This window comes from Leucopleurus acutus, assembly GCF_964270905.1.
Source record: "Leucopleurus acutus genome assembly, chromosome: 4".
In the NCBI taxonomy this organism is placed as follows: domain Eukaryota; kingdom Metazoa; phylum Chordata; class Mammalia; order Artiodactyla; family Delphinidae; genus Leucopleurus; species Leucopleurus acutus.
In genome coordinates, this window is record NC_139146.1 from 119,491,698 (window position 1) to 119,506,173 (window position 14,476).

Consider the following 14,476-nt stretch of genomic DNA (forward strand, 5'->3'; position numbering starts at 1 on the left):
TCAACTATCTTTATCAAATAAAATATCTACACCATTTGGTTTCTAGTGAGGAAGGACACATGCTTGAATAGCCATTCTACTTCCACCCAGAGATGAGTATGTAACTGCCTAATGAAGGTGTTTACAAAGCAATTGTATATTTTGCTCAGGCAATTATTAAGCCTTTTGACAAACTGATTTAAAGTAGATAAGTATTCCTATTATTCAGAATATACTGATGTATATTTTGCTCCTAAGAATTATTAAGCACTATGTTATCCTAAGAGTAAGACAACTTCATAAAATAAATAGCTCTTTTCTTAGCATAAACATATGGTTATTCAAGCAGTCTTCACGCTGGGTGGATAATACACTGTTAAAAATGCAACTAACTTTTCATACAAATCCTGATATTTACAGCTTTATTTTCATAAGGAAATTTTTTTCAAAAGCTGTGTTGCTTGAATTGACCAAGCCAAATGTTACAGAAAAAGGACCATGTCCTACTTGCTAATCTGAAATGAACTACTGCTTCTTTAACGTAAACAATCTTTAATCTAGTGATCCAACACTACTGATTGATTCACTCTTTCATTTATTCACTCATAAATATTTACTGGTCTACTATATATGCCAGGCAATATTTGGAACCTTGAATACAAAAGTAAATAAAGAACTGTGAATACAAAGGCAAATAAAGCAAATATAATTCCAGTTTTCACGGAATGTACATTTTAGCACAGGAGACAAAAGTTAAGCTATTTTAAAAATGAAAATTATGTTGGATAGTGATGCATTATAAAGGAAGTAAACAGGGTAACTGAAAGGGAATGCCTGGAGTGAGAAAAGGTTATCAGAAACGCTCTCTGAGATGACACTGACCCAGAAGGATGATACTGAATAATGAAAAAAGGTCACAATTCAAACAGCCACGGAACAAGGGTTCCGGGCAGTGAGAAGAACTGTGCTAAGACCGTGGGCAAGAGATTGGGAGCTTGAGAGATCAAAAGGCGTGGGTGAAGCTGGAGTGTTTCCAATGAGAGGGGAAATGCAGCAAGAAAAGGCTGGAGAAGTACAGGGACTAAAACATGTATCTGGCATTTTAGATAATACTGAATGTGTAAGGCAGTAAAGAAAAGAGATTTTTTGGTGACTGACTTCAACAATTAAATCTAAAAATATTAGGTATGTATTCACCACCTTCCACAAATAGTGGGAAATAGTGCTTCAATCATGCATGTAAATGTGCACCACAGAGGATGGAGCACAGAGCTGGGATTCACCTTCCCACCCACAGGGACTCTGGTCAAAATTTTCTGGTTCTTAGTTCCCTCATCTGTTAAAGGGGAGAGTTGAGCAAGAGAACTGGTCGGTAATACACTCAACTCAGAGGGATGATTCTATAATAGACATGTGACATTCATTACCCAGATGAAAAAAACAGTGCTGAGGAACAAAAAGCCTTTTAGCAAACTTAATAAAAATAACAACAATTATCATATAATGAGGCTTTACAGTGTGCCTAGCACTATTCAAATACTTGACATAAAGTCATTCGAATCTCATGAAATCCTACACATTACTCCCATTTTTCAGAAAAAGAAATTAAGGGTTAGAGAAGGTAGATGCCAGGAGGTGGTGGAGACAGAATTCAAAACTAGGTCTGATTCCAAGCTGTGCTCTTAGTCACCCAGTAATATACTGCCTGAATTAAACTTTGCGGGAACCCTATCACTATACCTTTGCACAGTGTTCACCTTGCGAGGGAATTAGCACAGCTCAACTTGTTTTTAGAAGGGTCATTTTAAATATCCACCTAAATAAATTTCAGAAAATTTCCTGGCTGCTCCTCAACTAAAATATTTTTGGTATACTCAGGGGGAACAAATGAATGGTGTTGTATAATGGCATGCAGGAAGCAGCGGCTCAATATATATTTGTTACCAAATGAAGCTATTCAGTAAAATTTTATTAAATATTAGTAAAAGAGAGGTAGGAATTTTTACAAAGTTTTCTAAAATGGTGTCTTTTTCCCCCTAAATATACGTAATATCTAAAATTAAGTTACAGAGTATATGAATAATTTGATATATCTAACAGATTTTGAAAATTGACAGTGAAGATGTAATTGCATTTACCAATTAATATAAATCATTACATTAACACTTACAGTCTTCTTGTTCTAAGGACCACGAACTTGCAGGAGAAGAAAATGAGAAGGTGTATCTCAGTCCCTCTCTCTCCTTCTAGGGTACGCCCGCCTCAAGAGAACATGTACTCTCATCTGCTCTGAGTGTGGCTTGCCCACTTTTGCCAATGACTGGGTAAGTAAGCTTAACCATATCAAGGGTGAAACTAGGAAGTCCTTTGTTGCACAGACCTAAGCTCCATTCTCCAATATTGGTACTATGCAATAAGTAACAAAGCTGTATATTTGTAAACATAAGCCTCATATATGTAAATAGTTCATTTGTCTGACCCTTGATCTATCTCACATTTGGTTCTGAACTTGAGTATCCTTCCTCTAAAGCCAACAATTTAAAAAGTAAAGGTTACTTGTGAGGGATAAAAAAAGAGACATTGGGGGCTTCCCTGGTGACGCAGTGGTTGAGAGTCCGCCTGCCGATGCAGGGGACACATGCCGCGGAGCTGTTGGGCCCGTGAGCCATGGCCGCTGAGGCTGCGCATCCGGAGCCTGTGCTCCGCAACGGGAGAGGCCACAACAGTGAGAGGCCTGCGTACCGCAAAAAAAAAAAAAAAAAAAAGAGACATTGGATTCAACTTAGATGTTTCTTGAATATAAATCAGAAGCAAATTCAAAAACAAGAGGAGTCTCTAAAAGAAGATCCAGTTAGTAAAGATTATATTTTAACATACACAATTTAGTATGATAACATACACCAAGGTAATTAACAATGGCAGTTAACTTTTAGATGACTAAAATGCTATTCATTTTTTAATACGTTTAAATTAAGTATTTTTTTTCTGTAAGCTTTTGTTCTTGGGACTAAAGGTTAATTATTTTTAAGAATGCTGATTAAATATTATCCAGCTATTCTCAGACCTCACCATAATCTTTCAGTTTGAGAGAACTGGTGAGAAGGAGGATACCAGCAGTGCCCTTGCAGGACTGTGATGAAGAGCACAGGAGGCAGCTGAAGAACCCAGCATGAGTCCTGGCCCAGAAAAAGGGGCTTAACACATGCCATTTCTCAACCTCGTGTCTCTTAAAGGCCAAAATCACACACTGAAATAACAGTATGGAGCACACTTTAAAAACGATTCTGTAGATGGATATCCATGTCTAACTGTAATATGGTTTATTTGCCTTTTGGCATGAATCAAACAAAGTCTCAAAAATCAACAGTACAGTTCATTTTTGGCAATCGTGGCAGGATGTCTGGAGCCATACTGAGCTATTCATTCATCTAAGCTATTTCTTACTAGTGTAGAACGTTCAAGTATAAATTGTCAAACATTAAATAAATATGGTTATCTATATCAAAATTTAATGGATGTGATGTCTTATCTAAGGATAATTTTAGTTTGTTAATGATAGGCCAATGAATATAATTTATATATTTTTTAAATTGGTCACAATAGTACAGAAATAACTTTCTTTTCATTAGTTAAAAGTTGATAAAGGAAAAGAACCTGAAAAAGAATAAATATATGTATAAAAATATATATATATAACTGAATCACTTTGCTGTACACCTGAAACTAACACAACATTGTAAATCAACTATACTTCAATAAAAAAGTTAATTAATTAAAAAAAAATGCTAACCATCATCTGACAATGCAGGGTTGCCACAAACCTTTAATTTGTAAAAACTGCAATAAAGCGAAGCACAATAAAACAGAAAAAAAAAGTTGAATGAAACTTTATGATATTTAAATCACTCATTGTATTAGAGGTTTAGGCAATGCATATGTATATGCTTTTAATCAGCCAACTAAAAACTTTTGACTTGAAAGAATAGAGACTCATGGCAACACAGAACACAACAGAACTAAGACAGTCTAAGCAATAGAGAATAATCACTAAAGAAACTTAAATCTTCTTAAAAAAAAAAACCCCCAAAACCTCAAGTATTTGTTTGAGTCTTCTAGTCTAAGACTCACTTGAATTGACTGTGGAAGCTTAACTGATGAAATACATGGGACACATATGCAGGATATTAGTTATTAATCTATATTAATAGCTGAGAATAACAATTGTCCTAACTACTCTTAACATTATCATCACCTTTTCAGTGTTTATGAATCTGAGAGAAGGAAATTATCTCAAACTACTTAATAGCTAATAGTACATTGTGACATTGAAGTAAAACAAAAACATTAAAATAAAAAACAACCAACTTCCCAGGACTGGTTGCAATAAAAATTAATGACTGTTACCTCAACAGGGCTTGAAAAAATAGCTTGTCCATAATCAGTTCTCTCCCAATTTCAAAACAGCTGTCTTAAACCTTTCCCTACCTCTCCTCATATTCCTACCCTATCATCCCCTCCCCTCCCTCACTCTCAGCCTTTTTATCTCATAGATTAAAAAATGAACATCCTCTGCTCTGTTCCTATGGTATCCCACCCAATTCCACGAGTGATATGTGAATTAGTCTCTCTAACTATGCTCTGTCCCTCTACCCCTGCCCTTCTTGCTTTACCAGCCCAGCAAAACCTCAGTCCCAATATAACGCATCTATCCGTCTTTTCTACTTCTACACACACGCTGCTTTGTAACTGAATGAGAAAAATCACACACGCCTGCATGGATAAGATCCAGTACAAACTTACTATCTCCAACCTTCACTGAGCCCTCAAAACTCTTTAAGCCCTTTATTGTCCCTTTCAACTATCCTTCTTGATTCCCTTTCATTAATATTCCAAACCATCACCATTCCCTAAAGTCTCCTACTCGACCTGCTTACTCCAGACTCTTAACAGACCACATCTTCTGTTGATAACTATAAGAAACTGAGGTCATCAAGCAAGATCTTATTCAACTTTCCACTACCTTCACTACAAATCTGTGCTCACACCCAACAAGACATGCTCTCCTGCAGCATGCGGTGTCTCTTGTTCAAGGCTCACTCACCCACCTGTAATTTGACTCTATGCTCAATTTCACTCTTAAAAATTTCCAATTTCCCCCTCTGCTGGTTTCTTTCCTTCTCTTCATGAGCATGCCTGGATCTCTCCCATTTTTAAAAACAAAGTAAAACACCAGAAATATACAAACACAAACCCCCTATTGCCAAATTCACCTCCATCAATCTCTTTTGTCCCCTCTTCTTTCATGTTTCTACAAGCTGAGTCCATACCGTCTCTTCTCATCTCCCATTCACTGCTCAACTCACTGCTTTCTCGTGCTTCCATTCTAGTAACTTTCAAACTGGCAAATCTCATGTACATTTTTCAGTCTCCATCTTACTGGGTCTCTCTAATGTACAGGATGGTGTTGACTGCTCTCCTCCTTCTTGCAACTTTTATCTCTTGAGTTCCATAACCAGCCTCTCCTGATTCTTTTTGTACTGCTACTGACCCATTCCTGTTCTGTATCCTTTATGGGTTCCCCTTCTTTCACTAAACATTCATATTCTCCATGGTTCATCCTTAGCATACTACTCATGGGGCAGTAGGAGGCACGAGTAATGTCTTATCCCCTTCCAGGGTTCCAACTACCACATCTCTGCAGTAGTCCCCACAGTCCCTCACCTGAGCTTTCTAATTGCCTACTGAATACCTCCACTTGGGAAGTTCACAAATATCAACAGTTTGGACTCAATGCCCCAGACTGAATCTGTCCCCTATATCTCTCCTTCTCAGCTACTAGGAAAAATATCCACCCAGTTTCCCAAATGAGAAACCTAAGAGACAGCCTTGCTTTGGTCCCTTCTCCTTTCTTATTCTATTGCTTAGAATACTTCATTGGCTCTGCACACCTCGGAGAAAAAGTATTAGCACTTAATATGATATAAAACCTGTCATGATGTGCCTATTAAACTTAACAGTACCCTTCCTCGACATAATGTCAACTTCTTGGACCACTTATAGATGCTAGCACACATCAAAATGTTTGTAGCCTTTACCTTGATTCATGCTTTAACTTCTTACTCTAATTACCTTCTTGGTTAATTTAGCCCAGTTAGTTCCAAGCTGGCTAATGCATATCTTTTAAGGACTCAAGAATCACATCCCATTCTCAAGGGAGATGCCCCTTCCCTGATCCCCACAGACTTTCCGATAACTTTCTTCTCAGGGGTGGCATAATACTCTGCTGTGTTTCTAATACTACATTTCTTTGTTATTCCATTATCTGTTTATGTGTTTATCTCTTCTCCAACAGAAATACATGTTTATCTTCCTCATGACACTTCTGATTTATAAAACTGGACTATCTTATCTCAGAACTCCAATGTATAGCACAATGTCTATTTGTTTGACACATATTTACTGAATCAGTAATGCACAATAACAGAATAAATGAAGAGATAAGCAAACAAATAAACATAGAATATGTAGAGTCTATCCCTCCTCTCTGTTGTCTAATTAGCCTTTGGCTTGGTGTGAGTAACACATAAACTAGATGTATTTCAGCATATATTCAATATGAAATTATTTCAGCATAAATAGTTTATAATCTTTGCTTCACCTTGTAATGTCTTTATTTTTAATGCCATAACAACAGTAACAATAATAGACACAAGTTCCCTAGGACAAGCATTTGTTAAGTGCTTTAAGTACATTATCTTACTTAATCTTCATACCAACCCCACAAGGTAGATATTCTTATTTAACAGCCCAGAAACTGAAGGTGACTGCTCCTCCCAAGTGCAGTACACACCTGGAGGTCTAACCCTTAGAGAGGAAAAACCAAGAACACTGATAGGTGCAAACTGGAGATTAAGTGAAAGTCAATCTACTGAATATGAAACATCAGTCTTGTTCCTCAACTTAGCTTTAAGAAAACACTAGCAAGTATATATGCTCCAGGCAGGAGACTGGAAAACACCCCTTCCTGGAATATCAGCATATCCTAGGTTAACGAATCTCTGCATTTTATCCAGCCAGATCATCTTACCACTGGAAAAGTCTAACCCCTGCACACGTACTTTCCAATTAGTGTTTCAATACCTCATTCCTAAATATCAGTGTATAGACAATTATCACCAGACATCTGGAGACTACTCTAATATGAAAGAAAATAATATAAACAAAGAAAAAACAGTAATCTGAAGCAAATAACAATGAAAGAAGCATAAGAAAATTTGAAAAAGCTTTAATATTTTCAGAGGGATGAGGAGATATTACAGAATTTTAAATTAATAAAGAAGAATTCAAGGACGTTAAAAAACTGACAGCATAAGGTTAATCCAAAAGAGTTAATATTTGATTGACAGAGCTGCAGAAAAGGGGAAGAATATTAACAAAGAAATATTTCAAAATATTTCCCCAGAATTGAAAAGTACAAGTTTGCAGATTAAGAAGGTTCATCATGAAGCCTCAATAAAATTTCAAAATATTGAGAAGAAGAACCTAGAAAATTTCAGACAGAAAGACTAACAGACACAGAGAACAAACAATAAAGAGATCAAGTGAGACTTTGGGAGGGAGGCAATGAGTCACAGATGCAGGGGAAAGAGAAAGACATGGGAGGGGAGAAACAAGGAAAGAGAACTGGGGGGTCGGGGGGGAGAGACAGAGACCAAGAGAGGGGAACAGAGAGAGGAGAGAGAGATGGGGAAGAGAGACACAGGAAAAGACAGGCAGAGATGGGGAGAAAGAGACAGAAACAGGAAGGGAAGGAGAGAAAGATAGGGGAAGGACAGAGATAGGTCTAAGGAGAGAAAAAGAGAGATGGGGGAGAAAAAGAAAGAGACATGAGGAAAGACAGAAATTGAGACAGTTATGTTACAAAGTCTGAGGAAAACAAGTTCTATAAGAGTGGCAAAATAGTGGTGGTTTGCTATAAGGTTCATCTATGAATAATATTTACAGCAGGGTCAGTAGACTGTAAGCACTGAATCTTATTTAAACAAATGGGATTATTGTATGGGAAGGACAAGAGGAGGGTAGCATGTATGAGTGAATGTATGTGTGTGCATGCTTTGGAGGCATGGGGAGTTTAAAAAAAAAGCTAATTCTCCTATTTCTCAGTAAGAAGTCAATTAAAACTGAACAACCACGACAGCAGTATAAGTATTGTTTGTTATGTAAAAGCTGAAATAGCTAAAAGTGGCAGCAACAATTAGCAGTGGAGAGCAGCAGGGCCCTATAAGCCTGCGGAAGTACTTGACTTTTTAAACTATGTACATATACATCTTTGATAAAAATTTTTAAAATCCCCATTAAGATTGCTACATGTGGGACTTCCCTGGTGGTCCAGTGGCTAAGACTCCAGGCTCCCAATGCAGGGGGCCCAGGTTCGATCCCTGGTCTGGGAACTAGATCCCACATGCCACAACTAAGAGTCTGCATGCCACAGCGAAGATCTAGCACGCGGCAACGAAGATCCTGCATGCTGCAACTAAGACCCGGCGCAGCCAAATAAATAAGTATTTAAAAAAAAAAAAAAAAAAGATTGCTACATGTGATCAACTTGACAAAATACATTAAAACATTAGCTCTATTTTGACTCTCTAGAGCCTATAACTATCCTCTTACAAGTTCTTTTACAGAAAATCCACCAAACAACAAAATAAAATGAGATGATTCTTCAAAGTGTAAAAAGGACTTGGGCAACTGCACCATTTGATGCCATAAATCATCACTTCAAAAGGTAATGGAAATAACATAAGTGGTAATTTATAACCTATCCCTCTTCCAAGTATCAACCATTAGAGGAACATTTTACAAAATGCTTGCAATCTTCCTTTTATCTGCTAGAACTAAGAGGAGTTCATTCTGACCAGATCTCACATCAAATCACCTTATAGCAAATTGAAAGGAAGGAATCAGCTTCTTAAAAATTCATTCATTCTATCATTTTTTTTTTCCCATCTGTGACTTATTATAACCTCAAGACTCCTGCAGTACCACCCCATCACAAAAGGCATGTGCTTGGCAACCTGGACTCACCCTGTTAAACACTGGCAGCATCATGTACAGTTTCTCTTCTTGTTCCTTCTGAGTCATGTGCCGGGGAGGATGGCACAACTCCGTGAAGAGTCGGCGGAGGTGCATCAGTCCTAAGGCGTTGTCTTGCGGGCTGCACTCCTCCTGCCTCGGCCGCCCCATGATCCTCTTCACCATATTCATCTTGGCTGGTTGGTGATAAACACTTCTAATTCTGTAAGAAGATGTTCATACAGTCAAAATGTCATTGTCTTGACCAGGTCAAGCATGCACGGAGCTCATTAAAAGCCAGAAAAACAAAAAAATTCTGCCTAAAATATTTTTTCTACTTTTTTGAACAGAAAAGGTAGAGAGGCAAAGCTAATTTTGATAAATCTCCCTAAATGACAAGTTACAAATTATGCCACTCAGTGTTCCTTACCGGCTTTGCCACAATTTGTATAAAATGTAAAACATTAAATGTAAAAAATTAATTGTTGCTGGACGAGCAACAAACATTTCCAAGTTAGTCATAACAAAGTTCAACAAATAAATGGATCATAAATCTTATAATTAATATGTTGCTTAATAGTTGACTATATGGAAAAAGAATAAAAGCACAGAAAATTCACCCTCACTTCAAAACATCCAAACAAGTGAAAAAAACAAAAATCCCCACAAAGTTTTCTGTTTTCAATTATTTAACTTTTTTTGTAGATGAAGGATTACACTTGGGATAGTCCTCACTGAAGACCTGTAGTTTGAAAAATGCAAATTAAATGAAATGATACCCTCAAATATATTATAAATCATAAGAAAAAAGTGAAAATTGTCATATAACTTAAGACTGTTTTTTCAAACTACAGTTTGAAACCCTTTGGCAGGTCATGTTAATTCATTTAATAGATCATGACAAGCAATTAAAAAAAAGAAGTAAAATATAATATTGTAAATCAACTATATACCTCAATAAAAATATTTTTAATGAAATAGAAGATATTGGAATACATGTAGTAAGGGTAATTATTATTTCATGAAACTTATTTTAGGTAAGGGTGTATTCATGTGTATTGAATCACAATGTAAAATGTATGTATCCCTGGCTAGAACTGCAGTTAAGAAATAAGTAAACCAATCACTGGGTTAGAACATACACCAGAATCAATAACGCTAAGCTTTCAGAAAGCATCATCAGCCCTTTTCAACCAGCATGAACTGTGCCTGCCAGCAATTAGCTAATTTCAGACACAAAAACAGGATATCTTACAAAAAGAATCAGGAAGGCTGGGAGGACACTATGGGATATACTGAACTTGAGTAAAAGGCAATTTTGCTTTCTAACCTGTAGAAAAGCAGGAGTAATCTGAAGATTAATTTTTAATTTTGCCACATAAGCCAGCATGGCATTTCTTAAGAAATGAGAGACCACTGCAGAGCTAGACGTTTATTTACTAAACATCTATTGATTTTTTTAAACCATTAAGAAGAACTAGCATCTTAAATATGCTTGCCCTTGAGAATTTTGAGTGGATTCCGTGTTTGCCTGCGGGCGCATGTTTATGCATTCTAGCTTGACTGCAACAGGAGGCCACCTGCGACTCATCACAGGTGAGAAGCAGGAAAACACCCTGCCAAAGGCTGGTCTGCACCAAGGGACCTCTGTGCAAAGAGCACTCAATACTGCTAAGGTGTCCAGTAGTGGGGAAGAGTGCTCAGACCACAGGCACAGGGCCGAGGAGACCCTCTGAACTACAAAATGACAAGTGAAAGTCAGTCCGGTTCAAACTTGTTCAACATATTTCATTCTCGGAAAAATGTGTTAAGTTCCCTAAGTATACATTATAAAGATTTCAACAAATACATTCAAAGAGCCTACTATATGCCGGTATTTTTCGTCCTGGAAACCCCCAGGACAAATATAAAATTTGAAGTTAACTATAAAACTTGCATAAATTAGCTAACACTTCAGATTATACATAGATCTGCTCTTTTTCCTTAACCCATAGCTTCAGTTCATAATCTAAAGCTTGTGGATAGGATTTACAGGATTCATGATCCCCTAACACTTCAAAAAACATTTTAAATAGATCTCCAGCTTTCAAAGGGGTCTAGGTCATTAAAAAGCCAAGCATCAATCCTTATTTATAGAGAGTCAAAGCACTTTCAGACCATTCCCTTTGGTCCTCATTCCAACTTAAGCAAGGGGACTGAGGAGGGGATTAATTCTACCTTTTTGTGAGGCCTTAAGACAAGAACAATTTGCTCAAAATCTCACAATGAAAAAGAATTGAATGAGAATCCAGGACTCCCACCTACTGGTTCAGCCCTTCCTGCTTACTTATATTCATGTGCCTATTTTAAATTACAAAATTTTTGGCAACTGTGACTCTAGAATATTTATTTAGCTAGCATCAAGTTGCAGTTAGAATGCAAAAGAAATGTTTGACTTTTCTGAAGATACACTAATCAATTATCAGTAAACACACACACATAATCACACAAAGACATTCGCTAGATGTAAATCAAGCTATCGTACCACCATTATTTTATATTTGTCGGATACAAAGGGATATATTGGGTTCGCCAAAAAGTTTGTTTGGGTTTTTCCGTAAGACGGTATGGAAAAACCTGAACGAACTTTTTGGCCAACCCAATATATCAATCAGCTAAATGGATTTACTGGTATTTCTCGATTACTCAGATAATCTCAGTAATGGGGAAAAAAATTCAGATTCCCCCTTTTCTCCTAATTTACCAAGAAACACTTAAGCATATCAGATTGCTGACTCATTGCTTTGTCTGCACTTCAATGTCTGTAACGTAAAGTATAATTCAGACCAAGAACTATCATGTTTAAAGTACCCTTCAGCAGTGAAAGAGCAGAAAAGAATGGGTACTTCTTGGTGAAATCTGTACCAACACGTCCATATAAGATAGGTAACTTCAGGTGAAAGTCTCTTAATTCCCTTGAATCTTGGGTTTTTCTCACCCGTAAAATCTTTCCTCATAGGCTTTTTGTAATGCATACATAAAATAACATCATTTATATAAAGTGCCAAACACATTAATTATGTTCAACAGTTTTTATACTTCTTCCTTCAGCTTGATCATGAAACATTTAATTTCTTTTCGTTTACATTTTTCGTTATTTAAACAAGTAAGGCAAAGGAAAGAGTGTGGGCTCTTACAGTACTATGTTTTAGAGACTTACAAAGTGATAAATAAAAAATTAAGGGAAAATTTATTTCTTAGATACTCAATAAGAGGTTTCTAAAGCAATACAGAAGAGATAGGCAAAATTTAATAATACTGAGGACAAATCATAGAAGGATTATTTTGGGGGGTAATGTTATCAGGGATTTTCAAAATATTTACAAAGATTATTGTGCATAAGAACTAGTTTTCTAATGCAAACTCTATTTTGTTTCACAAGAGAAAAGTGTTTGTACTGCCAACAGGGGGTTATTTAAATAGCAATGAGATAATTATTGCAATGAGCCCAGACAGTAGTTCTTATTCTAATCTCTTGTGTTAAAGCTTAAAAATCCTCTGGAAATGCCTGAAAAACTGTTTAAGTCCTTTAAACAGTCTGCCATTATTTAAATTATAGAACAAGTAAATAGCCTAAATTTGTAAACATATATTTGCCAAGTAACTAATGGCCTTTGAGTAGCTCAGCTAAAAACTTAAAATAGCTTTTCTAAGTAACTCCTTAATTCCACGAGAAGAAATAAATAGCTCACAGGACTCAGGGAAAATCTTATAGTTTCATCAAATAATTATACATAATTCCTCAGGTTTTTAATTTTTTCTTAAACTTTCTGGGGAAAAAGATCCTATTTATTTTCTTACATTGTGAAGAGCAAAGGCAAAACTTCTTACACTTTTTTTTTTTTTTTTTTTTTGCGGTACACGGGCCTCTCACTGTTGTGGCCTCTCCCGTTGCGGAGCACAGGCTGCGGACGTGCAGGCTCAGTGGCCATGGCTCACGGGCCCAGCCGCTCCACGGCATGTGTGATCTTCCCAGACCGGGGCACTCCCGGACCGGGGCACGAACCCGTGTCCCCTGCATCGGCAGGCGTACTCTCAACCACTGCGCCACCAGGGAAGCCCTTCTTACACTTTTGAAGAATGAAAGCAGAACTCTGAGAGGCTCCCAAAAAACTGTGTATATAACCCAGCAATCTAACCCATACATTGAAAAAGAACTACTAATACAGTCCTGAATTAGAATTTAAAATTTCTACCTGCTGAAACATTGTTTTTGCCTTTCAAGAACAGTCATATCAGATTTTAGCCCCACCTATGAGACATGACAAGATCAGCCATCTCATTTCTATGGCAAAATACAATTACTTAAGACCTATTCCCAACATCCTTCACCCTTCTGACCCCATCGGTGAACTCATCATCCTACACATATACTGAACTGGACAATTTCTCAAAACATCTTTTCCATTGTGCTTAATTTTCTCTTCTCACAGATGAAAGGATATTGCTTCCATTTAAGGACACTTCATTTAGATATGATTTCCAATCATGGGTAGCCACTACTGACATCTCTCTGACACCTTTCTCAAACCCCTCCTTCTAGGGCCCTTGCTGCTGTTTTGGGAGCCCCAAAGGCACATTTACCCCAATAGTTACATGACAGTTATTTGATATGATTAAAATAGTACAATTAAATTATATTATGGGATAAACTTTTGTAGGCTGACCAGAAATTCTCCAGCATTCTCTGAAAGTGTATCTTTATAAGAAAATGTGTTCAAAATTTTGTATGAAAGACCTGTAAAAGAATTTTTGTAGCATGATGCTTCTGTTAAGTTGTGACTGCTTTCTACTAACACATTTTGCATTATACCTGTATCTCCACTAACCTCTAGCTCAAGTCATTCAGCTCTGTGAATGTATCAGTATCCTCAGTGGATGGATGGCACACAGCAGGGAGACTAACCTCAGGAGTGAAGTGCATGTAAGTAGGCCTAGAACTTTCAGGGCCATATCCTAGACCTAACAGCACTAGGAATTTCTCTATTTCTGAAATTTCAAGTTTTGAAATCTTACTGTGAGATCTTAATTTTCAATCCACCTGCCTTTCCCACTTCCTAAATCTGTGGTCTTCACTGGAATCGCTTATTCCTCTTAACTTTTCCCAGTTCTACTCCTCAGATGATGTTCAGTCTCTTCAATACATTAACAACTGTACCTTCAGTTCTCCTGTACTCCTGCCTATACATATTTCCAACTAGTACCCATGCCTGGATGAATTCAACCACACAATTTCTCCACGTCTAATTTTGGGTTGCTGGATACTGTGGAGAAAATTCTACAATTCTGCAGACCTCTTACAACATAAAGTTTGATTTTTCTAAAATTATTATTTTCATAAATAAAAATAATTCCAAATGGATTAAAGATCTAAATGTAAACAAAC

At 36.9% G+C, this 14,476-nt stretch overlaps 1 protein-coding gene across 7 annotated transcripts in view; it reads right to left on the reverse strand.

Moving 5' to 3' along the window:
* WDFY3 (WD repeat and FYVE domain containing 3) overlaps positions 1-14,476 on the reverse strand; it is a 261,585-nt gene that overhangs the window by 164,594 nt on the left and 82,515 nt on the right. For all 7 annotated transcript variants that reach the window (XM_082838933.1, XM_082838932.1, XM_082838927.1 and 4 more), the window contains one exon: positions 9,064-9,274. In XM_082838933.1, coding sequence (XP_082695059.1) covers positions 9,064-9,243 — 180 coding nt within the window. In that variant the 5' untranslated portion in view covers positions 9,244-9,274. The remainder of the gene's footprint in view (positions 1-9,063; positions 9,275-14,476) is intronic.